The 27,805-nt window shown below is 40.9% G+C and overlaps 1 protein-coding gene across 3 annotated transcripts in view; it reads left to right on the top strand.

Annotated features, from left to right (window-relative positions):
* The window catches only part of galnt14 (UDP-N-acetyl-alpha-D-galactosamine:polypeptide N-acetylgalactosaminyltransferase 14 (GalNAc-T14)), a 144,920-nt gene that overhangs the window by 72,858 nt on the left and 44,257 nt on the right, over window positions 1-27,805 (top strand). For all 3 annotated transcript variants that reach the window (XM_088325432.1, XM_088325431.1, XM_088325430.1), the window contains exons 3-5: window positions 5,904-6,002; window positions 21,456-21,523; window positions 26,332-26,397. In XM_088325432.1, coding sequence (XP_088181558.1) covers window positions 5,904-6,002; window positions 21,456-21,523; window positions 26,332-26,397 — 233 coding nt within the window. The remainder of the gene's footprint in view (window positions 1-5,903; window positions 6,003-21,455; window positions 21,524-26,331; window positions 26,398-27,805) is intronic.

Raw genomic sequence — 27,805 nt, 5'->3', positions numbered from 1 at the left:
CGTGGGGGTGCTGGAGCCCATCCCAGCAATCATCGGGCAGTGGGCAGGGGACACCCTGAACTGGTTGCCAGCCAATCGCGGGGCACAATGGGACAGACGACTCGCTCGCTCATTCACACCTAGGGACAATTCAATCCACCTGAAATGCATGTCTTTGGAATGTGGGAGGAAACCGGAGTGCCCGGAGGAAACCCACGCAAGCACGGGGAGAACATACAAACTCCGCACAGTAAGTCCGGTGGCTGGATTTGAACCCACACAGGAGGTTCCCGACACCTTAGAACTGTGCCGCACACGCACTAACCACTGTGTCCACCGTGCTGCCATATAAATATTATAGGGCGCACCCAAAAAAAATAGTTTTTGGTCCTATATCTTCCATAGATAAGACGCACCGGATTATAAGGCGCTACAATGGGAACGTCGACAAAACAGTCAGATGATTCAGTCCAACTGATTACCCCCTTAACATTCCCAAAGCTTGCAAAGAAGAAAATACGTGTCGTAGACACGTGCGGATGCGGTGTCCGTACGATGTCACTCAAATGCATCATTTCAAATATTATTCGGAAGGTTAAAGTCTTGGGATTCAAGAAATGCCAACCATTCCTTAGTTTCTATTTTCTTTTTCGCTCGCAACTTTACTGTGCATATGACAATAAACACTTGGAATTGAGTTGAATTCACTCAACTCATCACAGCAACATCAAGATCGTTCTAAAACAAGGTACTGGGAAAATATAAAGCCGCATAGCTCACCTAAGTTCTCTTGCAGCCATCACATTCAATAAGGATACGTAACCATGGTCTTCTTACAACCGTGAGTGTAGTAAATCCAGGAGAGTAAAATGTTTACAGATACAGACTAATGAAACATGTTTCTTTATGGTGTAGTTTAGCAAGCTTGCTATTCAGTCATCTTTTCCGGCCAATTGCAGGGTTTGTTTTGCCCTCTAGCCAATCCGAGGCTCCGAATAACTTCAGCCAATAGCGATCGATTTAACTGATGATTGACACATCTTTTTCGGCCAATTGCAGGGTTTGTTTTGGCCCTCTAGCCTATCCGATGCTCCGAATAACTTCAGCCAATAGCGATCGATTTAACTAATGATTGACACATCTTTTTCGGCCAATTGCAGGGTTTGTTTCGGCCCTCTAGCCTATCCGAGGCTCCGAATAACTTTAGCCAATAGCGATCGATTCAAATGATGATTGACACATTGGTTAGCCAATGAAACGCCGGTATATAAATCCCAGCATACACCGCGGACGACTCCACGTTCGGGGGAAAATCGAGTCGGCGGCTGTTGCGTAAGTTGCGAGACTTTGCGATTTAATATTGAGCCATATATAAGGCGCACTGTATTATAAGGCGCATGGTCAGCTTTTGAAAAAAATTAAGACTTTTAGGTGCGCCTTATAGTGCGGAAAATACGGTGTATATATATATATATATAAATATATAAGTATATAGACCAATATATTCAGACTTTCCAGGATGACCAGGCTGCGGAGCACCATGCAGGAAGGCATTAGTTATCAATATTTAAGTCTTATGTATGTCTTGGTTTATGTATGTCCAAGTCTCGGGGCGGGCGTCCTCCCCCGAGGCCACCGAGCTGGTCCCTCACTCAGTCCCACCTTTACTCCCTCTGCATCTTCATCCTCCCCTCACTGTTTCCTCACATTCTCAACAACCTCACTCCATCACCTCGATCTTATCTTCGTCCTGATGTTGGCTTTTCCCATTCCTCTACCTCGACTTTATCCCTGTTTTTTTCCTGATCTGCCTTCCCCCCCTTCATAAGCGCGTCCCCCTCCCCTCACCAGTGATTTCCTGTTTCTTCATTCCGGCTACGACGAGCACACATCGGGAGAGTACGAAAGCGTGTTGGAATCGGCTTCGACATCAGTCATCCGTCAGCACAAATGTTGTCTGGACATCTGTGGCTTCCATTGTGTGTCTGCACCCACAAACACACACCAAAGCGCACACAACCACCGCACACCCGTGTTGCCGGTCGGCCTTTATCTCCCGATCGCTGCTCGGGGCTGTAGCTCGCTGCATAAATCAAGTGCTGCAAAAGTGGAGATGGCGGCACGGAGGTGCATGATGGGATGCGATAGGGGAAATATATACACGCGGAGAGCCGAGTCGAGTCTATCCCTTGGCGAGACAATAAGGAGTGGTGACAGAAAGGGAAGGGGAGAGCGGCGTTCCAGAGTAAATAACACGCAAGATTGGTTACGATAAACACCAGCATGGATGAAATTTTCATTGCACTGAGCAACTCTGGCCATAGGACCAAAAAAAGGCCCATAGAATAGAATAGAATATACCTTTATTGTCATTGTTACAAAATGGTTTGAACATATTGTGACAACGAAATTAAACTTGGCACTCCAGTATCACATTTAATGTTGTGGAGTCGGCTTGCATAAAGAACGCATTAGGATAGAAAAAGGGAAAATTCCAGCTTGTTTACCCCGAGTGCAAATATTGGCGAACATTATTATTAATACCGTAAATTTCGGACTATAGAGCGCACCTGATTATAAGCCGCACCCACCACATTTTAAGAGGAAAACCGATTTTGTACTTACACGAGCCGCACCTGTATATAAGCCACATGCGCCCACATTAAAAAATGTAACACAAACACAAAATTAACCCAAACCCAACTTTCAATCCCGCGATTGAAACTAAATGTCCTTCATTAAAGTACACAGTCCAAAAATCACAGCTGGCAAAATGAGCGGAAAATGATAGCGGTACTTAAGGTTTGATGCAGACCTGCAGAGTCCGGGTCCCGTTGAAAGTAATCCAAGGAAAAAAGTGTATATTTCCAAAGGTAAGGGTGGGAAAAATATATATCCACTATTGTCCGTCGCGTCCACAAACAGGTCTGTCTGTTCCTTACCTTTACCGGTCCCCACTTCCCGTCACCCCGAGTTTGTTCCGCCCCTCCTTTTTCATCGCCCATGCAAAACATATCAGAATAAGTGTCTAAAATAAATACAAAAAATTACATTACAAAAATATACAGTTGCAAATACATATTATACATGGGTTACACATATTCACAAAGAAAGACGATACACCGAGAGAGTTATCAAAGCTTTAATAATAATAATAATAATATAACTTTCATCCCAAACGCTGCCTGTGACAGGGCAGTTAATGGTAGCAACACGCTAGCAAGACGCTCGCAACACAGTAAACGTGTCTGGTAAAAAAAACATACCGTACTTGTAAAAATCACGGTAAACCGTCCTCATCTTCCTCCTTAGAACTGAAGCCATCAAAGTCGTAGCTTTATTTTTATATCAAGACTTGACTTGACTTTATATATATATTTATAAAGTAGTTCTGTTTCCTTCTTTATCGGACTGCTCGATTGCTTTTAGCTTGAAAGCTGCGTCATGTACCTTTTTTTTTTTTTTGCATTTTGCATGATGAGGGTATGTTTACGCTAATATAATTCAAGCACAAGCCAAGAAGTTGCAGTCTTCCTCAGCACGCGCGCAGCTTAGAGTGAACACTGGTCCTAAGTTTGACTTCCTGTTGCGTCTTCCTCCACCTTTTCCTCCCCCAAAAAACTAATTGCTGCTTAACGATCCCCCGATACTTTTATTTCACGGTTGCGTGATCTCGCACTTCCCATCGGGCTCAAGGGCACTTCAGCAGGTCACGGGGAGTTACGGCACAACAGATTAGAAAGGCCGCAAGTGAGGCTGACACTTGCTTTTGTTGCAAAATGTCAACCATCCATCAGTGGCAAGGGAAAGGCCATCTTTGTCTCGTTTGGTGTGTGTCTTTGTGTGTGTCTTTGAGTCGAAAAAGGAACACGTGCTGACCCAGCGGCGAGCGCCTCTACTTTCACATTGTTGTCGGCTGTATTTTAATGAGTTGGCTGCTCATTTATAATTCATGCTCTGCAGCGTGAACTGAAAAAAGACGGGATTTTTCTTCCTCCTTGCGTTCTTTTTTTTATCCGGGTTGTATGGCGGTCAATTTCGAAGCTGAAATGAACGGTTTGGTCAAAGTTTTATTGCAGAATATTCCGGACGCAAATGAACTGCAGCAGTCCTTGTCTGGCTTTTTTAAGCCACGGCCAGGGTTGGGTAGGGTTACTTTAACTGGATTACTTTCAATTACTTTTGGATGACTCCAATACCAAATATGCTAATAAAAGACAAAAGAAACTAAATAGGAATAAAATGACTACATTTTGTGCACGCTTGGGGAGTAACGGAAGACATGGAACGGCAAAAATAATGTTGGCAAGCTGTTTGGATTTATTTTCATTTTGTTTCTGTCGCATTTTATGGTCGTTTTGCCGTAGATCAAAGAGATCAAAGTCAGGAGAGAAAGCTTACCACGTGTTGTGAGTCATCATTTTAATCCAAATCGTTTCCGGTTACCCGAATTGCTTCCAATCTACGACCAAGCTCCGTTCTCCTGTACCAGCTACCCATGTCCTGATTCTGTTTCCTGTTTCGATGCCCAATCCAAGCTCTTTTCTCCTGTCCCACCAACTCGTATCCTGATTCCGTTTCTTGTATCGATCCCCGATCCAAGCTTTGTTCTCCTGTCCTGGCTACCCGTATCCTGATTCGGTTTCCTGTATCGATTCCCGATCCAAGCTCTGTTATCCTGTTCCGGCTACCTGTATTCTGATTCTGTTTCCTATATTGATCCCCGATCCAAGCTCCGTTCTCCTGTCCCGGCTATCTGTATCCTGATTCTGTGTCCTGTATCGCTCCCGATCCAAGCTCCTTTCTCCTGTCCCGGCTATCTGTATCCTGATTCTGTTTCCTGTATCAATCCCCGATCCCTGGCTTCCCGTTCGTCCTGGCTACCCGACTTGTTCCGATCTCCGATCACGCTTCGTCTCCTGTCCCGGCTGCCCGACTTCTTCTGATCTCCGACCACACTTCATTCGCAAGGGCTTCCCGCTCCTCCTGCCCAGCGATCACCAGATTGCTGTATTTTTCCTCTCGCCCTTACTTCTCCGATCCCTTAATAAAGCATTGTGTGAAACGTTACGCATTTGGGTCCACTGCTTGTACCGGTTGGTCGTGACAGTTTTCAAATGTTTGTGTGTGTGTTTGTGTGTGTGGGAGAGTTGGTCATATATAATTTATGTCCAGGAGCATTAACTAAACAAGGAAGGGCTTTTCCTCCGTCTGTGTGTTCGTTTTCTATCCAGGTTGGAAGACCGTCAAAATAAAAGCTGAGTTGAGCAGTTTCTTAGAAGTTTTGTTACAGAATATTCTGGGCACAAATGTGCTACAGGATATCTATAAGAAGTGTGCCCTCCAAAAAGCTGACCATTACTTTGATACAAAGAAGGCATTACTAAGGCTGAGTAAAAACGAAACTGAAAGTAAACAGGAGTGGGAATTTCCCTAACAAGAGTTTTTGTCACGAAGCGGAGCGGGAAACAGGAAAAAAGGACCTATTCGCGTAGACGTACTCACAATTTATTGGGGGAAGGATGAGGAGGGTGCGCACACTCGATTCGGGGATCGATGGTCGCGGAGTGGATGAGAAATCCAAACAAAAAAAAATTGTCAAAAATAAACAGATCAGACCAAAAACAAAACAGGATCAAATCCGGGCAGATTCACAGAACTAGGCATTCAACAGCTTTTAACAGAAGTCTCACAAAGTTTAACCAGGTTTGAAAAACGTTCCGGCAACGCACAGTGCAAAGGAACGCGCTTAAGTACTCCAAAAGCAATCAGTCCAATGCGTCTCAGCCGGTGTCAAGGGGAGGGGCCAGCTGGGCACCGTGACAACCGTGCAGGACATGACATTTTTATGTCCAAACTGGTTCAAAAAAGTCCGTATGTGTGAGAATTGTTCTAAATAGTTTTGCTTTGAAATGTATTCGCAGGTGCAGCGAGTTGCGGTACGACGCCGACCTCCCGGCAGCTTCCATCATCATCACCTTCCACAATGAGGCACGCTCCACCCTGTTGCGCACGGTCAGGAGGTACGTACCAAATACATTAAAGTGGAGGAGCTAAGCAAAGGTTTGAATGGTGCTCCAATTCTGAATACAATAGTCGAGTCACGTTTATTTGTATAGCACTCAGGGTTACTTTAACTGGATTACTTTCAATTACTTTTGGATTACTCCAATACCAATGGATGCTCCAGTAACAAATAATACACAGATATTGTCAACAGGTAATATAGGTTATTCATATGCTATAGAATAGAAGTGTGTTTTAAGCTTGAGTGTTTTTTTTCTACTTTTTTTTTTAAATTGCTTTGAAAAAATCTTTCTTTTTTCCGAGCTGTTACTTTTTTCTTTTTTTCAAGTCAATGACTTCCCAAAGCGCTTTACAGTGTGCTTCACATTTCCTAATAGCGGCCGTGCAGCCATGTAAGGCCCTAACCTGCTTATTGGGGGTATTAGGGGTTCAGTGTCTTACCCAAGGACACTTCGACGTGTAACACGGACAAGCCGGGATTCAAACTGGGATCCCTTGATCCCAAGACGAGCGCTCTACCTCCTGAGCTACTGCCGCCCCCAAAAGAATCTCATTGTGTTTATTTTTTCCGAGCTGTTACTTTTTTCTTTTTTTTCTCTATTTACTTTTTTCCTGCATTTCTTTCTTTTCTTTTTTTCTGGATTTTTTCAAATGTTTTCCTTTTTTTTTCTCTTCCTTTTGTTTTTTTTCTCAGCTTTTCACTACGTTTTCTTTTTGGTATTTTTTTCTTTTTTGTTCTATTCCCTCCTTCCTTTAAGTCATGTTGTGCATAATTTTACATAATATTTGGATCGTGTAGGGATGAAAGAAGCAAAAACAACCCGAAGAGCCGTTTAGGACCCGAAAGAGCCGGTTCCTTTTAGTGAGCCGAGCCGAAGAAGCCGGTTCTGGACAAACTCTACTAACTTTACTCTACTTCGACTCGACTTCAAAATACCGCATTTCGAACACAACGTCAGGGGAACCCGTGTATTTTGACCTTCATGCACTGTCACTTTGACTTAATTCGCATCTCGATTAGCAATTTGGAGCCCTGATTTTTGTCTGCAGGCTAGATTTTCTTGTGCACGGAAAAGCTCCGGGTAGTGCGCGATTGCCCACACACGCAGTTTAGAGGGAACACTGCACATGGCCCTCAATCTGGGCACCATCTCTCTCGTTCTGATGGTATCAGCAGGTCCACACACACTAACGCAGGCAAACCTTGGCCTGGGTTCAGCTCATTATAGCAGCCGGTGTGTAGGGACTGACTACTCCTCACAAAGGACATTGTGTGTGTGCTTGCCTGTTCTTTCCCTGCAGGCTTCCTTAAAGCTCTGCAGTTTTCAACCAATTAAAAGACAATCTGTCTCTCTGGGACACGCCGCTCGTCCCTATTTTCCTTTGTTGGGTTCGTGTGTGTCTCCTAGAGTCGGAAACTCCGACCGTTTCCCAGTCTTTTTGTTTTTAGTGGGTGAGTTCGCAACACATTCTGCCGTCTTATTTCTCGGAGACATTTGTTCTGGTAATCGTGACTTTTTATAGATATTTATTATTTTCCGGCACGGCGGTGCGGCGAGAGAACATTTCTCATTTGCATAATTTATGAGTCGAGGCGCAAACGTGATGTTTGATTCGCTTACACACCCGGTTCCTCTTCACTAATGAACACCACTGAAAGAAACACACTTTCTGGATCTACGGAACATCTTTATGTACAGGGTTGGGTAGGGTTACTTTAACTGGATTACTTTCAATTACTTTTGGATGACTCCATTACCATATATACTAATAAGAGACAAAAGAAACTAAATAGGAATCAAATTATGAGTTCCAGGGTTGGGTTACTTTAAGTGGATTACTTTCGATTACTTTTGGATTACTCCAATACCAAATATGCTAATAAAAGACAAAATAAACTAAACATGAATACAATTATGAGTCCCAGGGTTGGGTAGGGTTACTTTAACTGGATTACTTTCAATTACTTTTGGATTACTCCAATACCAAATATGCTCATAAAAGACAAAAGAAACTAAATATGAATACAATTATGAGTCCAGGGTTGGGTAGGGTTACTTGAACTGGATTACTTTCAATGAATTTTGGATTACTCCAATACCAAATATACTAATAAAAGACAAAAGAAAGTAAATATGAATACAATTACGACCAGGGTTGGGTAGGGTTACTTTAACTGGATTACTTTCAATTACTTTAGGATTACTCCAATACCAAATATGCTAATAAAAGACAAAACAAACTAAATCTGAAGAAAATGACTCAATTTTGTGCAGGCTTGGGGAGTAACGGAATACATGGAATGGCAAAAATGATGTTGGCAAGCTGTTTGGATTTATTTTCATTTCGTTTTTGTCGCATTTTATGTTCGTTTTGCCGGAGATCAAAGAGATCAGAGAAAGCTTACCACGTGTTGTGAGTCATCCTTTTATTCATTTTTAGTTTGTTTTGTCTTTTATTAGCATATTTGCTATTGGAGTCATCCAAAAGCCATTGAAAGTAATCCAGTTAAAGTAACCCTACCCAACCCTGAGAATCGAAATAAAATCGAATAGAATAGAATATACCTTTATTATCATTGTTACAAAATGGGTTGAACATATTGTGACAACGAAATTGGACGTGGCACTCCAGGTTCACATTTAACAGTGAGGATAAAAGAAAACAAAGAAGATGAAGGAACAAAGAAGATAAAGTTATAATTTACACGGGAAATGTGGGCATGTAGGATGTTACATACTACAGGGTTGGGTAGGGTTACTTTAACTGGATTATTCTCAATTAATTTTGGATTACTCCAATAGCGAATATGCTAATAAATGACAAAAGAAACTAAATATGAACAAAATGACTACATTTTGTGCAGGCTTGGGGAGTAACTGCAAAAATGATGTTGGCAAGCTGTTTGGATTTATTTTCATTTTGTTTCTGTGGCATTTTATGTTCGTTTTGCCGGAGATCAAAGAGATCAAAGCCAGGAGAGAAAGCTTACCACGTGTTTTGAGTCATCATTTTATTCATAATTAGTTTCTTTTGTCTTTTATTAGCATATTAGCATATTTGGTATTGGAGTCATCCAAAAGTCATTGAAAGTAATCCAGTTCAAGTAACCCTACCCAACCCTGAGTAATAGGTAAAACTGTTCAAGAAGTCCAAGACAGCGACGTTGCAGCTTCCCATCTCAGCCAGTTGTCCAATGTAGATGATGACCAGGGTTGGGTAGGTTACTTGAACTGGATTACTTTCAATGACTTTTGGATGACTCCGATACCAAATATGCTAATAAAAGACAAAAGAAACTAAATAGGAATCAAATGATGACCAGGGTCGGGTAGGGTTACTTTAACTGGATTTTCCGCTCATTTTGCCGGCTGTTATTTTTGGACTGTGTACTTTAATGAAGGACATTAAGTTTCAATCGCGGGACTTAAAGTCGGGTTTGTGTTCATTTTGTGTTTGTGTTACATGTTTAAATGTGGGCGCATGCGGCTTATATACGGGTGCGGCTTGTGTAAGTACAAAATCGGTTTTCATCCTAAAATGTGGTGGGTGCGGCTTATAATCAGGGATTCAATCCCTTAGCAGGCCCAATCTGGCCTGCGGGCCGCCTGTTTGGTACCTGTGAACTAGGGGAATATGGCTCTGGCATACATATATACATATATACACCGTATTTTCCGCACTATAAGACGCACCGAAATTTTAAGGCGCTACAATGGGAACGTGAACAAAACAGTCAGATGGTTCAGTCCAACTTCTTACCCCCTTAACATTCCCAAAGCTTGAAAAGAAGCAAAGACGTGTCGTAGACATGTACAGAAACAGTATCTGTACGATGTCACTCAAATGCATCATTTCAAATATCATTCGGAAGGTTAAAGTCTTGGGATTCAAGAAATGCCAACCATTCCCTAGTATCTATCTTTCTTTCTCGCCGGTCAATAAATCCCAGCATACACCGCGTACTACTTGGCGTTCGGGGGAAAATCTAGTCGGCGGCTGCAAGTTAGTTGGAAATCTTTGCAATTTTAAAATTGATCCATAAATAAGGCGCACTGTATTATAAGGCGCATGGTCAGCTTTTGAAAAAAAAAAAAAAAGGCTTTTAGGTACGCCTTATAGTGCGGAAATTACGGTAAATAATTTTTGTGTATTGTGAGCTTCCTGCTTCCTGCGCTTGGGTCCATCATATGCTAAAACTCATAAAGTCTTTGGAATGAACCTATTCGCTGTCCGTTGCACTTAAAGGGCCAAATGTTAAAATAATGAGTTGAGATCAGCAAATCATTTTTCCAAAGTGAGTCAAGTGCTTTGGACTATTTTCTAATCTTTTCATGTTTTAATTTAGCAATTTAGTAACGGTGGGCTGAAAGGAAAAGATAAAAACCTACGTTGTCTCTTCAATTTAACCGGATAAAGCTTCACATGGACGCTGGAAGGGGGCCGGCGCTCGCTAGCTTTGATTCCTGGCGTGAGCCGTCATGCTGCTACGATAAAAAAAAATGCTCACTCGCGAGGGTGGGGGGGGGGTAAGCTGTCCTTGTCGATATTTAATCAAGCCACAATCTGACAATTGATCGCCTCATCAGCAGCGACAGGGACTGAGAGAAGTTGAGTGATGAGATTAGCATCGCTTTGACGGTCTTGTCCTCTTAAACCGAGAGAGAAAGAGAGAGAGAGAGAGAGAGAGAGACAGAGACAGACAGACAGAGACAGACAGAAACAGACAGAGAGAGAGAGAGAGGGGCGAAAAGAAAGACAGAAGGAAAATGGAAGAGTTAAAAAGAGAAATAGTGAGAGAGGAGAAAAAAGAGAAATAGAGCAAAAGAGAGAAGGAAAGAAAGACAGAAGGAAAATGGAAGAGAGAGAAAGAAAAGAGAGAAAAGGAAAAAAGGAAGTTAGAGCAAAAAAGGTTAAAAAGACACACAGAGAAAAAGAGACAAAGAGGAACAAAGAAAGAGAAAAAAAGAGACACATAGAGCAAAAGAGACAGAGAGTGGGAAAAAAGGGGTGGAAGAGAGAGAGAGAGAAAATACAAGTACAGTGTCTTTGTTCGAGGCACCTGGCTTTGGCAACATCAAGTTGACATATTTCAACCTGCAGCTTGTTATTCTCTTGCGCTTCTCTGAGTGTTGTCTCGCGGGCCGGATTCAACCCCTTAGCGGGCCTGATCTGGCCCGCGGGCCGCCTGTTTGACACCTGTGGTGTGGACCCTTCTATCTACCGAGGCAGCTAACTGTGATCATTGTGGTTGCTGTTTACGTTCCACCGGATGCTAACGTTCCACTGGATGCTAACGTTAGCATAGCGCTAAATCTCCTGCCCGCTGCTATCAATGAACAGCAGCTTGCACACCTTGACGAAGCTTTTATCGTCGCCGGCGACTTTAATCGGGCATGCTTAAGGACTGTACTTCCCCAATTCATTTAATACGTGGACTGAGCAAGTAGGGAAAAAACCCTGGACCGTGTGTACAGTAAGATCAAACATAGAGTTGGATCCGGCCATCTCTGTCTGTCCCTCACCCCCTCATACACCGCCCTCCGGAGGAAAACAAAGCCTGCAATAAGGAAAAGTGGAAATCGGTGACTTAAAAAATAATTTATCATATCATAATTATGTTTTTACTATGAAATCTGTGAATAAATTATTGACATCTTTGGATAAAAAAAGAAAAACAAAGAAAAAGCCGTATAGTGTTTGAAAAAAATATTTCTACGATTGTATACACTGGCATTTAAGCCGAATAACTATAAACTATGGCTGTGCTGGGTCTTCTTCTTTCTATTTTGTCAGTTATTGCCATCCCGTCTGTTTCCCGGCTCCCACCCTTTTTCTGATCCCGACCACGATTTTTGCTCCCCCGTCCCGGCTACTGACCTGTTTTTTCCGCTCTCGACACGCCATCGCTCGCCGACATACTTACTTACGTGTTGGAAGCGCGCTACAATTGTACCGGTCCCGAAGAAGAACAATTTCTCATGTTTGAACGATCATAGACCCATAGAACTCACGTCCGTGATCATGAAAACTTTCGAGAAGATCGTGTTGAAATTCACGAAGTCCTATCTACCATCGAATCTAGAACCGTACCAATCCGCGTATCGTGCTAACAGAAGTGTAGATGATGCCATTTCAATTTGTATTCATGAGATTCTAAGTCATCTTGAGCATAGGAATTCATACGTTAGGGTTTTATTCATAGATTTTAGTTCTGCTTTTAACACTATCATTCCTTCTAAACTGCATTTCAAACTTCTTCATGACCTCAATTTTCCTGTTTTACTATCAAATTGGATTTTAGATTTCCTTCTCAATAGAGAACAGTCCGTTCGCATTGGTGAGAAAGATTCATGTTCTATTGGGCTGTCCATTATCTCCAACTTTGTTTTCCCTATTCACACATGATTGTCAACCCAATTCCGACTATTCGCTAAATATGCAGACGACACCACGGTTACTGGCTTTATTTCAAATGGAGACGAAACTGAATACCGAGCAGAAATTGATTCACTTTCCACCTGGTGTCATGAGAGTAATCTGTTATTGAATGTAGGTAAAACTAAGGAGATGATAATAGATTTCCGTACTAAGCCTCCCCCGCATGTGCCACTGTCAATTAATCGTAGTGAGGTGGAACTGGTCCATTCATTCAAGTTTCTGGGTACTTACTTGTCAGCTGACCTCACATGGACTTTCAATGCTATTGATATTCTAAAGTCAACCAGACAAAGGCTCTACTTCCTTCTTCAACTCAAATCTTTCGGAGTCCGTCAATTCATTCTAGTCAATTGATATCGTGCTATCGTGGTGACAGAATTGTCAAAGATGGAATGAGTAGTGAGGACGGCAGAGGAAATAATAGGTACCGGCCTCCCGTCCCTGCAAAGTATCTACATCGATCGAACTAGAAAACGGACACTAAAAATCATAGACGATCCTAGTCACCCTGCTCGCAGGTACTTTGATGACCTGCCGTCGGGTCGCCGTCTTCGCTCCATTGCGAGCAAAACTTCACGTCTTAAAGAGAGTTTTTACCCTTCCGCTATCCGTATGTTCAACGGGAATTGATTTAGGTTATTATGTATAGTATTATTATGCCAACGGGGTTCCTCCGACCTATTCTACTCCAGTCTTGTTATTTACATATTCTTTATTTTTAAACTATTCTATATAATTACCTTGTATTATGCACTACAATGTCGTTTTTACTCTACCCTTTTTATTCTTTTAAATCTATTATTTTATCATTATTGAGTATTCGCGTGTCAAATGATTTCTTGTATATATCTGGCTGAATAAAATGAATAAATACAAAATAGCAGTATAAACTAAATATTAAAAGTAGTAAAAAAAATACATCTTTGATGCCTTCGTTGCACAATTCCGAAGAGCTCACTTAGCACTTTTAGCATCCGCTCGCCTGCTCGGTTGTGGGAGGGACGAGCAGTAAATAAAATGTCGAGTAAAAATACGTCCACTGGCGGATATCCTCAAATCAATCTCGAATCGCCACAGTGGGCAAAGTCTTCCCGCGCCTCATTATGTTGATTGTTTATATTTATCTCAGTGGGACGAGCTGCTTATATTTGAATCCATCTTTGCGGGCCTTCAGTGGCTCACGGGGATCCCTGCTTATATTTCTATTTATCTTGTTAGGATCTGAGGATTCCTTGTTATCTTTGTAGTACTACCGGTGGTAGAGCCGCACGTGATGGATATTGTATTTCCCGATGAGATTACGCGTCAGCGAACGCATCTTTATTAGAATGGATCGTTAACGTCTGTTTGTGGTACCTAGCATTAATGATTGCCTTGTGATCAATGTTCCCTGTAATTTTTCTTACGGGTCTGAGCGTTCTTACAAAGTCGGTGAGCAACGCTTGAAACAACAGTGAGCAACGACAATCCCAAGTGTGGCAACTAAATCATTAGCAAACAGGTCCAAAACTTGACATCACGTTACATTTTGCTGAGTTTCTGGCAATGCAAAATCATTTTTCACTTTTGAATGAATTGACTCATGTGCAATTGCAAAGGTTGTTTTTACAATTCTTTCACAAGATTTCCATTTATTCTGTTTTGCACGGGTGAACAAAAAATGAGGGGCGGAACAAACACGGGGTGCCAAGTTTAAGTGGGGGCCGCTAAAGGTGAGGGACAGACAAGGAAAGAAGAGGGGGTTACTTTTTCCTGGTATTTTTGTCGCAAAATACATTTTTGGGGGCTTATTGAGTCGGTTGCACGATACACAACTGTATTTAATCATTTTTTTTAGTGGAAGTACAAAGTTGGCAACAAGATTGCCTTGAAATTATTGGAATACAACACAAACTTTTTCTTCTTTTTCCCTGTTTTTTTCTACTTTTCTCCTTTTTAAAAAAATCTCATTGTGTTCATTTGAGGGGGCGGCAGTAGCTCAGGAGGTAGAGCGCTCGTCTTGGGATCAAGGGATCCCAGTTCGAATCCCGGCTCGTCCGTGTTACATGTCGAAGTGTCCTTGGGTAAGACACTGAACCCCTATCACCCCCAATAAGAAGGTTAGCGTCTTACATGGCTGCAATACAAGGCAGCTATTGGGGAATGTGAAGCACATTGTAAAGCGCTATATAAACGCAGATCATTTCATTTCATATTTTTTTCTAACCGTTACTTTTTTCTTGCTTTTTTGTTCTCTATTACCTTTTTTTCCTTTATTTGTTTCTTTCTTTTCTTCTGGCTTTTTAAAAAAAAATCCTGCCCTTTTTTCTCTGTTTCTGTCCTTTTGTATCCTTTTTTTCTCAGCTTTTCACTACTTTTTCAATTTGGTACTTTTTTTCTTTTTGGCTCTATTCACCCCCCCCCATACGTTTAATTCATTTTGTATATAATTTTACATAATATTTGGTCATGTTGGGATTAAAGAAGCAAAAACAACCTGAAGAGCCGTTTAGGACCGAAAGAGCCGGTTCCTTTTAGTGAGCCGAGCAGAAGAAGCCGGTTCTCGAAAAACTTTATTGACTACTTAACATCGTTCTACTTCGACATTGACTTCCAAATACCGCATTCAGAACACAGCGTCAGGGGAACCCGTGTATTTTTAAATCCATGCACCGTAACTTTGACTTACCGTAAATTCCGGACTATAGAGCGCACCTGATTATAAGCCGCACCCACCACATTTTAAAAACCGATTTTGTACTTACACAAGCTGCACCTGTATATAAGCCGCATGCGCCCACATTAAAAAAATGTAACACAAACACAAAATTAACCCAAACCCGACTTTAAGTCCTGCAATTGAAACTAAAAGTTCTTCATAAAAGTACACAGTCCAGAAATCACAGCCGGCAAAATGAACAAAAAATGGTACCTAAGGTTTAATGCAGACCTGCAGAGTCCGGGTCCCATTGAAAGTAATCCAAGAAAAAATTTATATTTCCAAAGGTAAGGGTGGGAAAAATATATATCCACTATTGTCCGCCGCGTCCACTAACACCACCTTTACCGGTCCCCACTTCCTGTCAGCCCGCGTTTATTTCGCCCTTCTTTTTTATTCGCCCGTGCAAAACATATCAGAATAAGTGTCTGAAATAAATACATGACAAAAATATACTGTTGCAAATACATATTATACATGGTTACACATATTTACAAAGAAAGATGGTACACCGAGAGAGTTTTCAAAGCTTTAATAATAATGATATAACGTGCTTCGTTTTGCTTTCGCTTTTAATATAGGTGTACGAAGTGTTTTAGCCCTTTTTTTTATTTTTTCACGTTCGTATTAGCGTAATGTTTCGTACGGAAGATTACGATAACGCGAACGTACGATTAGCCCGGGTTAGCTTTATGTTTACGTTAAAAATTCACGGTAAACATTCAGGGTGTTGGAACGGATTAAAACGATTTACATTATTTTGAATAGGAAAAATGATTTCGGTGATTGAACAAATCTGTTTTCGAGCAGGGTTCTGGAACAGATTATGGTCGGGAATCGAGGTTCCACTGTATGCACAAGCCAAGAAGTTGCAGAAAAATGACATCATTTGGCCGCATCACTGAATAAGCCGCAGGGTTGAACGTTTGGGAAAAAAGTAGCGGCTTATAGTCCGGAATTTACGGTTATTCGCTTCTTAATTAGCAATTTTCAGCCCTGATTTTTGTGAGCTGGCTAGATTTTCTTGTGCGCAGAAAAGCTCTGGGCGGTGCCCAATTGCGCACACACGCACCTTAGAGGGAACATTGCTTGTGATTCTTCCCTTGCCCCTCTGAGGCTATCATCATATTTTTCCCACTATAAATTCAAGGCAGCTCATTAGGATCATAATCATGCAATGGGATTAAATTTACGTTTGTTTTTGCACAGTATGTCTCATTAACATTTCAAACACATTGGGGAAAAAAAAATCCCAGTTAAAAATTTAAGGGGAAGAAGGCCCCTGGTTTTCTGGACAACGTGCCCTATTTTTTTCAGTTGGCTGTTCCTGCGATGTATAAATATTTAGAACAAGAAAACTAGGTTTTTCTTCTTAAGTTTGTGAAACAAATTTAATTTACCGTATTTTTCGCACTATAAGGCGCACCGGGTTATAGGGCGCACCCCCAAAAAATAGTTTTTAGTCCTATATTTTCCATACATAAGGCGCACCGGATTATAAGGCGCTACAATGGGAACGTGGACAAAACAGTCGGATGATTCAGTCCAACTTATTATCCCCTTAACATTCCCAAAGCTTGCAAAGAGGCAAATACGTGTCTCAGACATATACGGAAACAGTGTCTGTACGATGTCACTCAAATGCATCGTTCCAAATATCATTCGGAAGGTTAAAGTCTTGGAATTCAAGAAATGCCAACCATTCCTTAGTTTCCATTTGATTTTTTTGCTGGCAGCTGTGTGGACAGCAAAGTAAGAATTTGATTGTGCAGAGAAACGGGGTTCTTTTCTGTACATATGACAATAAACACTTTGAATTGAATTTAGTTTAAAAATAGACTCATCACAGAAACATCAAGATCGTTCTAAAACAAGATACCGAGAAAATATAAAGCCGCGTAGCTCACCTAAGTTCTATTGCAGCCATCACGTTCAATAATGATACATAACCATGGTCTTCTTACAACCGTGAGTGTAGTAAATCCAGGAGAGTCAAATATTTACAAAAAAAGAATAGTAAAAAATGTTTTCTCTATGCCGTAGTGCAACCCAACGTGTGATTCACATTCCTCTTTTTCGGCCAATCGCAGGGTTTGTTTCGCCCCTTTAACCTATGCGAGCCTGTAAATGCTAAAAAGGATCTGCCCCCTTTACCTCCAAATAACTTTAACCAACAGTGACTGATTCAAATGATGATTGACACATTGGTTAGCCAATGAAACGCCGGTAAATAAATCCCAGCATACACCGCGGACGACTTGGCCTTCGGGGGGAAATCGAGTCGGCGGCTGCTTGCCTTAGTTCCGAGACTTTGTGACTTAATATTGATCCATATATAAGGCGCACTGTATTATAAGGCGCATGGTCAGTTTTTGAAAAGAATAAAGGCTTTTAGGTGCGCCTTATAGTGCGGAAAACACGGTATACTCAATTGTGTCTTTTTCTACCTTACTATGCATTTATGGCCCAGTAGTCTGGAAAATAGAGTAAAGTACTGGGTCCCGTCTCCGTTCCTGGTCTGTGACAAGTTTGCACAATTAGCAGAATTCATGTTGAATTTTGAGGGCTTAGCAGACATCCTGTTGCACTTTGCACACCTCATCTCATCTCATTAGCTACACCGCTTATCCTCAGTAGGGTCGCGGGGGTGCTGGAGCCCATCCCAGCAATCATCAGGCAGTGGGCAGGGGACACCCTGAACTGGTTGCCAGCCAATCGCAGGGCACACGGGGACAGACAACTCACTCGCTCATTCACACCTAGGGACAATTTGGACCGGCCAATTAACCTGAAAATCATGTCTTTGGAACGTGGGAGGAAACCGGAGTGCCCGGAGGAAACCCACGCAAGCACAGGGAGAACATACAAACTCCGCACAGGAAGTCTGGAGCTGGATTTGAACCCACGCAGGAGGTTCCCAAGACAAGAACTGTGCCGCACATGCACTAACCACTGCCCCACCGTGCTGCCCCACTTTGCACAAATTTTTTCCAAATATTTGGTAAAGCTTTATACACTCTTGTATAGTACAGTCTTCAGCAGTGTTCCCTCTAAGCTGCGCACAAGGAAATCTAGCCAGCACACAAAAATCAGGGCTCAAAATTACTAATTAAGAAGCGAATTAAGTCAAAGTTACAGTGCATGAAGGTAAAAATAAACGGGTTCCCCTGACGTTGTGTCCTGAATGCAGTATTTTGAAGTCGAGTCGAAGGAGAACGAAGTTGAGTAAAGTTAGTAGAGTTTTTCGAGAACCGGCTTCTTCGGCTCGGCTCACTAAAAGGAACCGGCTCTTTCGGGTTGTTTTTGCTTCTTTCATCTCTACACGACCAAATATTATGTAAAATGATGCACAAAATGACTTAAAGGAAGGGGGGATAGAACAAAAAAGAATAGAATACCAAAATTAAAAAGTAGTGAAAAGCTGAGAAAAAAAGAGACAAAAGGAAGAGAAAAAAGTAAGCAAACATTTAGAAAAACGCCAGAAAAAAAGAAAAGAAAGAAATGTAGGAAAAAAGTGAATAGAGAACAAAAAGAAAAAAGTAACAGCTTGGAAAAAATAAACACAATGAGATTTTTTTAAAGGAATTTTCAAAAAAGTAGAAAAAAACACGGAAAAAAAGAAGAAAAAGTTTGTGTTGCATTCAAATAGTTTCCAATGATATCAAGTGAATCTTGTACTTCCACTCAAAAATGTGAATAAATACAGTTCTGTATCTTACAACCGACTCAATAAGCCCCCCAAAATGTTAGTATTATGCGACAAAAGTTACCAGGAAAAAAAAGAAATGGCAATCTTGTGAAAGAATTGTAAAAACAAACGACGTTTGTAGGCAATCGTACATGAGTCAATTCAAAAGAGAAAAATAATTTTGTATTGCCAGAAACTCAGCAAAATGTAAGGTGATGTCAAGTTTTGGACATGTTTGATAATGACTTGGTTTCCACACTTGGGATTGCCGTTGCTCACTGTTGTTTCAAGCATTGCTCACGGACTTTGTGTGAACGCTCAGACCCATGGAAAATTAGAGGGAACATTGCTCGAGACCCTGATTCCTTCAAAAACTGGCTACTATTGCTACAAGCTAGTCGGCTTTCTAACTACATACATTTAAATCTTTGTCATTCCATTTCGTTCTGAAAGCGCCGGTCTACTGGTGATCCCAAGAGCCAAGAAGAAATCCGCAGGTTCGAGAGCGTTCTCCATCCGGGCCCCGGTGCTGTGGAATGGTCTTCCCCCTGAGATCTGTTCTGCAACCTCAGTGGAAATGTTTAGATCTAAGCTTAAAACACACTTCTACTCTATAGCATATGGATAACCTATATTTTTGTTGACAATATCTGTAAATAATATTTATAATTGCAACATCCATTGCAGCCTGGTCACTCCGAAAGGGGGATTACCACATGTGCGGTCCCTTCTCAAGGTTTCTTCATTTTCCTCATGTTGAGGTTTTTGAGTTTTTCCTTGCCCTCATGTTGGTTCCAGATCAGGGGATGGTGTCATAATACAGTGGAATCTCGGTTTTCGAACGCCTCTCAGTTCGAACAAATCAGTTCTCGACCAAAAATTTCGAGAAATTCTTGCTTCGCTTTTCGTTCAAAAAATCGGAGTTTGTACGCCGGTACGCTAGGGGGCGACGCTGAGCGGCTTACGAGTGTAGATTGCCCCCACCCCTCGTGAAGAACTGTTGTCACGTGACCGCGCACTCCTTTTTGCGTTCGTTTTTAATATTGGTGAACGGAGTGTTTTAAGCCCTAATTATGCCTCGGAAGAAGCTTGGTGCAAGCAGCAAAGTTGCTACAGGTGAAAAAAGAGGAGTAGTGCGTACAACTATTGCATTTAAGAAAGAAATAATAGCAAAATATGAAGAAGGTGTGCGAGTTTCTCTTCTTTCAGGTATAGAGCATGGCTTCTGCCGACCGGTAAGAAATCCTATTCATAATTATTTTCTTTATCCTTTAACCGCTCACCACTTGTTGTGGAGACCCGGGTGCTAAATGACGCGTAAACGACCTGATTTTTTTATTTTTACACGTTCATGTTAGCGTAATCTTTCGTACGGATTATTACGCTAACGCGAACGTACGATTAGCCTGGGTTAGCTTTACGTTAAATATTCAAGATAAACATTCAGGGTGTTGGAACGGATTAAAACAATTTTACATGACTTTTAACGGGAAAAAACGGCTTCTGTGATCGTACAAATCGGTTTTCGTACAGAGAAATGGAACGGATGATGGTCGAGAACCGAGGTTCCACTGTAGTCTGAAATAATAGTCTGTGCAATAACCTGTGCAGCCCTTTGAGACTCTTTGTCAGGGGTGTCAAACTCATTTTAACTCGGGGGCCACACAATAGAACAAACATTCTGTCGGGGGCCGGACTAGTAGATTAGAGTGAAAGAAAAAAGAGACAAAGAAATGAGAGAAAGAGAAGGAGAGAAAAGTAGAGGGTGGGACAAAGAAAGAGAGAAAGGGACAAAGAAAGAGAGAAAAAGGAGAAAGGGAGAGAGAGCATGAGAAACAAAATAGATAAGAAGAGAAATAATGAGAGAGAAAGAAAGAAATCCAAAGAGAAGTAGAACAAGAGAAAGAGGGAAGGAGAGAAAAGAGAAGGAAAGAAAGAGAGAAGGGGAGAAAGAGAGAAGAGGAGAGCAATGGAGAAAGAGGGAGAAAAGGAAAAAACACTGAAAGAGAGGTAGATAGGGAGTGAGAGGAAAAGGGTGGAACAGTGAGTGAGAGTGAGAGGGATAAAAAAGAAAGAAATACAAGTACAGCATTTGTGAAAGGCACCTGCCTTTGGCAAGTGCATATTTTTCAACCTGCAGCTCATTTTTCTCTTCCGCTTCTCCGAGCATTGTCCCGTGGGCCGGATTGCATCCCTTAGCGGGCCCGATCTGGCCCGCAAGCCGCATGTTTGACACCCCTGCTCTTTGTGATTAAGGGCGTCACAAATAAAAATGACTCGACTTGACATTTCCAACGTTGTAATTTGAAACAATTTGAACGCGAACAAAGACATCAAATTGGGACGCAAAGCCGTCTTCACCCTGTCATCTCAGCGGCCGAGGGCCAAAGCCGAGTGTAAATATTGCAAATATAAGCCGCGCTCGGACGATAGTACATTTTCTCGTTTTTTCCCGCGTGCAACTTATGAATTTTTGATGTCTCAATCTGGAGCTTTAATGAAATATTTTTTTTTCCTCAGCCTGACATTTTCCCCGTCTTCAATCAAACGTGTTGCTACGCTCGCCGATGGAGGTTTTTGTGTGCTTTTGCGCGTGTGACGCGATGTTTTTTTCTCTTTCAGTGTGTTAAACAGAACTCCTGTTCACCTCATCCATGAAATCATTTTGGTGGATGACTTCAGCCAGGACGGTGAGAACGTGCACTCGCACCACAAAAACATATGTCGGCAGACTATACAACAGTGCCTCACCTGTCATCATGTATACCGTAAATTCCGGACTATAGAGCGCATAGAGCGCACCTGATTATAAGCCGCAACCACCACATTTGAAGAGGAAAACCGATTTTGTCCATACACAAGCCGCACCTGTATATAAGCCGCATGCGCCCACATTTAAACATGTAACACAAACACAAAATTAACCCAAACCCGACTTCAAGTCCCACGATTGAAACTAAATGTCCTTCGTTAAAGTCCACGGTCCAAAAATCACAGCCGGCAAAATGAACGGAAAATGATACCTGTACTTAAGGTTTGATGCAGACCTGCAGAGTCCGGGTCCCGTTGAAAGTAATCCAAGGGAAAAAAGTATATATTTCCAAAGGTAAGGGTGGGAAAAAAATATCAGATGAACACATTTACTCACGCAACTCCTTTTTCTTGAACCAACTTTTTACCCCCTCTTCTTTCCTTGTCCGTCCCTCACCTTTAGCGGTCCCCACTTAAACTCGGCACCCCGCGTTTGTTCCTCCCCTCCTTTTTCGTTCACCCGTGCAAAACATATCAGAATAAGTGTCTCAAATAAATACAAATAAATACATTACAAAAATATACAGTTGCAAATACATATTATACATGGGTTACACATATTTACAAAAAAAAACGAACACCGAGAGAGTTTTCAAAGCTTTAATAATAATATAGCTTTGACAGGGCAGTCAATGGTAGCAACACTTGGCCGCATCACTGAATAAGCCGCAGGGTTGAAAGTTAGGGAAAAAAGTAGCGGCTTATAGTCCGGAATTTACAGTATATGAAATTATAAATATATGAAATGGTTATATATGTTCAGTGTTAAAAAATAAATAACTGCACAATTGTCGTCTTCAAAATCGCCGAATTTTCACAATATGAATATTATAATACAATTAGAATGTAACATGTTGCTGTGCCGAGCATCTGCAGATGTTGAGTGAGGCATGCTATTCACTTGCCTCATGGCAGAGGCCGAAAACAGGGATTCTGATATGCAGTGTTCTGGTTTGCCCGCGTCCCTGCGTTCTGGACGCATCATTTTCGCTGGGGACGCATAGTCTCAAATGGAACACGCGTCCCTGGGACGCAACTTTTTTGACACAAAATTGTCATTTTTACCCGATTACATTTATTTTTAAACAAAGATTTACCGCAGTCCAAACTTTTTGTCAGGAAGATTTGCCATTGTTGTTTTGGTCTCGCCATTCGAGTTTTTGTCTGCACGCCAATCTCGGCAAACGAGATCTCGTTGTTTCGAGATTAAGTCATTGTTGTGGTGGTTGTCGTCGGGGGAAGTTGAAGGCAAAGCATGCCTCCGAAAAAACAGTTAGTATTTGGTGAAAATCAACACAAAATTGGTAATTTCTTCAGTGTCAATAATAAGTCGAAACATAATGCAGAAAGTGATAACAACGGCAATAATTCCGGCACGAAAAAACGTCGGAGAAATTCTTCGGAAGATCGCGGAGGCAAGGAAAACACGTGTGTTGAAGCCAACCATTTGACGAAAGAAAACAAACAAAAAATACTCCTAGCAAGAAAAGGACTTTTCTGCCAAAATGGACTCAATTATATTCCTGGTGACGCTATGAGGAGGATGATAATGGATTGGACCTTGAGAAGGCATTACAACTGTGGCGGGGCAGCAAACCACGAAGAATATATGAACTAAAAAATCTGAAGTGGTAACTTGCTTTGTATTATCAATTTACTGTGATGATTAAAACTTCATGAATATATAGACTAATATTTCAGCAATATTATTTTGTATAATGTACAATATTTTTGTGAACTGAAAAATCTGAAGTGTTAACTCCTTTTGTATTACCAATTACTGTGATGATTAATACTAAATGAATATTCATATGATATATTTGTCGCCGATTTACAATGTCAACCTCGATAACACTAAATTTTGGGGACCCATAGATATCAGTTGGGACCAATGTTCCCTGTAATTTTCCTTACGGGTTTGAACGTTCACACAAAGTCGGCGAGCAACGCTTGAAACAACAGTGAGCAACCATAATCCCAAGTGTGGCAAGATAATTAATTATCAAACATGTCCAAAACTTGACATTTTGCTGAGTTTCCGGCAATGCAAAATTATTTTTCTCTTTTGAGTCGGTTGTAAGATACAGAACTGTACTTAATCATATTTTTAGTGGAAGTACAATGTTGGCAATAAGATTCACTTGATATCATTGGAAATGATTTGAATGCAACACAAACTTTTTCTTCTTTTTTCCGTTTTTTTTCTACTTTTTTTTAAATTCCTTGAAAAAAAATCTCATTGTGTTTATTTTTCTGAGCTGTTACTTTTTTCTTTTTGTTCTCTATTGACTTTTTTCCTACATTTCTTTCTTTTCTTTTTTTCTGGCTTTTTTTCTAAATTTTTCCTTCTTTTTTTCCTCAGCTTTTCACTACTTTTTCATTTTGGTACTTTTTCCTTTTTTGTTCTATTGACCCCTTCCTTTAAGTCAATTTGTGCATCATTTTACATCATATTTGGTCATGTTAGGATTAAAGAAGCAAAAACAACCTGAAGAGCCGTTTAGGACCCGAAAGAGCCGGTTCCTTTTAGTGAGTCGAGCCAAAGAAGCCGGTTCTCGACCAACTCTACTAACTTTACTCAACTTTGTTCTACTCTGTACTTGTTTAGGACACAGCGTCAGGGGAACCCGTGTATTTTTCCCTTCATGCACTGTAACTTTGACTTAAATCGCTTCTTAATGAGTAATTTTAAGCCCTGATTTTTGTGCTCCGGCTAGATTTTCTTGTGCGCAGAGAATGTGCGAGCAGTGCGCAATCGTGCACGCGCGCAGCTTAGAGGGAACACTGCATGCATGTCAGGTTAACTGGGCAGTCCAAGTTGTCCCTAGGTGTGAGTAAGCATGTAAATGGTTGTCTGTCTCTGTGTGCCCAGCAACTAGCTGGCAACCGATTCAGGGTGTCCCCTGCCCACTGCCTGAAGATAGCTGGGATGGGCTCCAGCAGCCCCGTGACCCTACTGAGGATAAGCGGTGCAGATAATGGATGGATTTTTTGGTATAGTTTACAATTGGGTAATTAAATTGAATGAAAAGCCCTCTGTTTTACAAAATGCTTCATGAAATGCTTTGCGTTATGAGGATGGTTTTAGCAACGAGTTAAAACGATCAAGTCACCTCAAATGTACACGCACGTGTGCACAGCCATTCAGGTAAAAAGTGAACCGTCTATTTTACGGTCACGAAACGCAACGGTCATCCAGCTGCGACCGTTCGTCCCGGGAGACTAGCCACCAATGTCCCCTCTAAACTGCGTGCGTGCGCCATCGCGCACTGCCTGCACATTCTCAGCGCACAAGAAAATCTAGCCAGCTCGCAAAAATCAGGGCTCGAAATTGCTAATTAAGAAGCGAATTCAGTCAAAGTTACAGTGCATGAAGGGAAAAATACACGGGTTCCCCTGAAGCTGTGTTCTGAATGCGGTATTTTGAAGTCGAGTTGAAGTAGAACGAAGTTGAGTAAAGTCAGTAGAGTTTGTCGAGAACCGGCTTCTTCGGCTCGGCTCACTAAAAGGAACCGGCTCTTTCGGGTCCTAAATGTCCTAATTGCGGTATTTTGAAGTCGAGTCGAAGTAGAACGAAGTTGAGGAAAGTTAGTAGAGTTTGTCGAGAACCGGCTTCTTCGGCTCGGCTCACTAAAAGGAACCGGCTCTTTCGGGTCCTAAACGGCTCTTCGGGTTGTTTTTGCTTCTTTCATCCCTAAATGACCAAATATTATGTAAAATTGTGCACAAAATGACTTAAAGGAACGGGGGAATAGAACGAAAAAGAAAAAAATACCAAAATGAAAAAGTAGTGAAAAGCTGAGAAAAAAAGAAGGAAAATTCAGGAAAAAGCCAGAAAAAAGGAAAGAAAGAAACAAAGGAAAAAACGTAAACAGAGAACAAAAAGAAAAAAGTAACAGCTAGCACAATGAGATTTTTTTAAAAGGGATTAAGAAAAATAGAAAAAAAACAGGGAAAAGAAGTAAAAGTTTGTGTTGCATTCAAATCATTTTCAATGATACCAAGTCAATCTTGTTGCCAACATTGTACTTCCACTAAAAATGTAATCAAATACAGTTGTGTATCGTGCAACCGACGAAATAAGACCCCAAAAATGTTAGTATTATGCAACAAAAAATACCAGGAAAAAAAAGAAATGGATATTTTGTGAAAGAATTGTAAAAACAAATTACGTTTGTAGTGAAAAATAATTTTGCATTGCCGGAAACTCAGCAAAATGTAAGTTGATGTCGAGTTTTGGACATTTGTGATCATTAATTATCTTGCCACACTTGGGATTGCCGTTGCTCACTGTTATTTCAAGCATTGCTCACCCACTTTGTATGAACGCTCAGACCCGTAAGGAAAATCACAGTGAACATTGCTCGCCACCGCGTCCTACCCCCCTAAATGGAAAGTACGCCTGCAAAAAAAAAAAGAAGAAAAAAAGAAAAGCAGAACAAGTTCGAGCAAGTTATTTTCTCGTCCTATAATTGAGGAAAATGAAAATATTCTGAATAATAGATGCCGCATGTAAACAATGGGAACGATGCTCGTCGCAGGATTTTTTGCATATCCGCAAAACGAAACTCATTTACGGGCAAACGCCAACCCTCGTCCTGTCGTTAATTTTAATAATTCATCAGTATACGCAGCAATTTCTGCATTTTCCCCCGTTATTATCTTTTCATTTATTTCTATTTTTCAGGGAGTGACTGCCAGCTTCTCACCAAACTGCCCAAAGTCAAATGTCTGCACAACAGCAAGAGAGAAGGTAAGTGTTCGGCCCTTCCATTGAGTCTACTAGCTTAATGCTAACGCATCTGAGCCAAGCTAACAAATACAGTAATCCCTCGGTTTTCGGGGTTAATGGGGACCGAGACTACCCGCAAAAACTGAAAATCAGTGAAGTAGCGGCGCCCCTTCAAAAATGCTTCAAAAAACCTATACAGGTATACAGTATACCCCCCCTGTATACAGTACACCATATAGAATACGGGTAGAGAGAGAGAGAGAGTGAAATTCATGTTATAACGAAAAAAAAACCTGTAAAATATGTTGTATGTACACGGAATAGGACTGCGGCGAAACCACTAGGAACCATTCAGTATGATTGTATTAACCGCTCTCAACCACATCTATATCTACTTCATCTATATCTACTCTATCCATCTATCTATCGATCTATATCTACTCTATCCATCTATCTATATCTATTTATCTCTATCTCTCTATCTTTATCTATCTATCTCTACTCTCTCTATCTATATCTACTCTATCCATCTACTCTATCTATATATATATATATATCTACTCTATCTCTCTATCTATATCTCTCTATCTATAGCTACTCTATCCATCCATCTATCTATATCTACTATATCCTTCTATCTATATCTATATCTATCTATCTATCTCTATCTCTATCTCTCTATCTTTATCTATCTATCTCTACTCTATCTCTCTATCTATATCTATCTCTACTCTCTCTATTTATATACATCTATCTATATCTACTCTATCCATCTATCTATCTACTCTATATCTACTCTATCCATCTACTCTATCTATATATATATCTCTACTCTATCTCTCTATTTATATCTCTCTATATCTACTCTATCCATCTATCTATATCTACTCTATCTATATCTACTCTATCCATCTATCTATCTACTCTATCTATATCTATATATCTACTCTGTATCTACTCTATCTATCTATATCTATTTACTCTATCTATATCTATCTATCTATATCTACTCTATCCATCCATCTTTTTATCTATATCTTTCTATCTATCCATCTATCTATCTCTATATCTATCTATCTATCATCCATCTATCTATCTCTATATCTATCTATCTATCATTTGCAAGGCCAAAGGTGGAAACAGGAAACACTACCGGTTACATATTGAAAATCAAAACAGTGAAAATGTGATATTGGATGAGTGTTTGTGAAGCGTTTTGGGAAACAACAGTTCCAAAAAAATGGTCCCTGTTCATTTGAATGAAAGTCAAAGAGCTACCTTCTGACCATAACAACATACTTTAGCTAGCGGCATCGAACGGCTTTTACAACAAATACACGAAACCGCACACAATTAGCCGTGTCTAGGTAGTACAAACAACCGCTCGCTTTTGGTATAATAAAGTCAAACTTGAGATGAAATGTGACAG

This window comes from Urocampus carinirostris, chromosome 20, assembly GCF_059441175.1.
Source record: "Urocampus carinirostris isolate Australia breed hairy pipefish chromosome 20, RoL_Ucar_1.0, whole genome shotgun sequence".
Taxonomy (NCBI): Eukaryota; Metazoa; Chordata; class Actinopteri; order Syngnathiformes; family Syngnathidae; genus Urocampus; species Urocampus carinirostris.
Note: the sequence above shows the minus strand (reverse complement) of the source record. Positions and strands in the feature narration are given on the sequence as shown.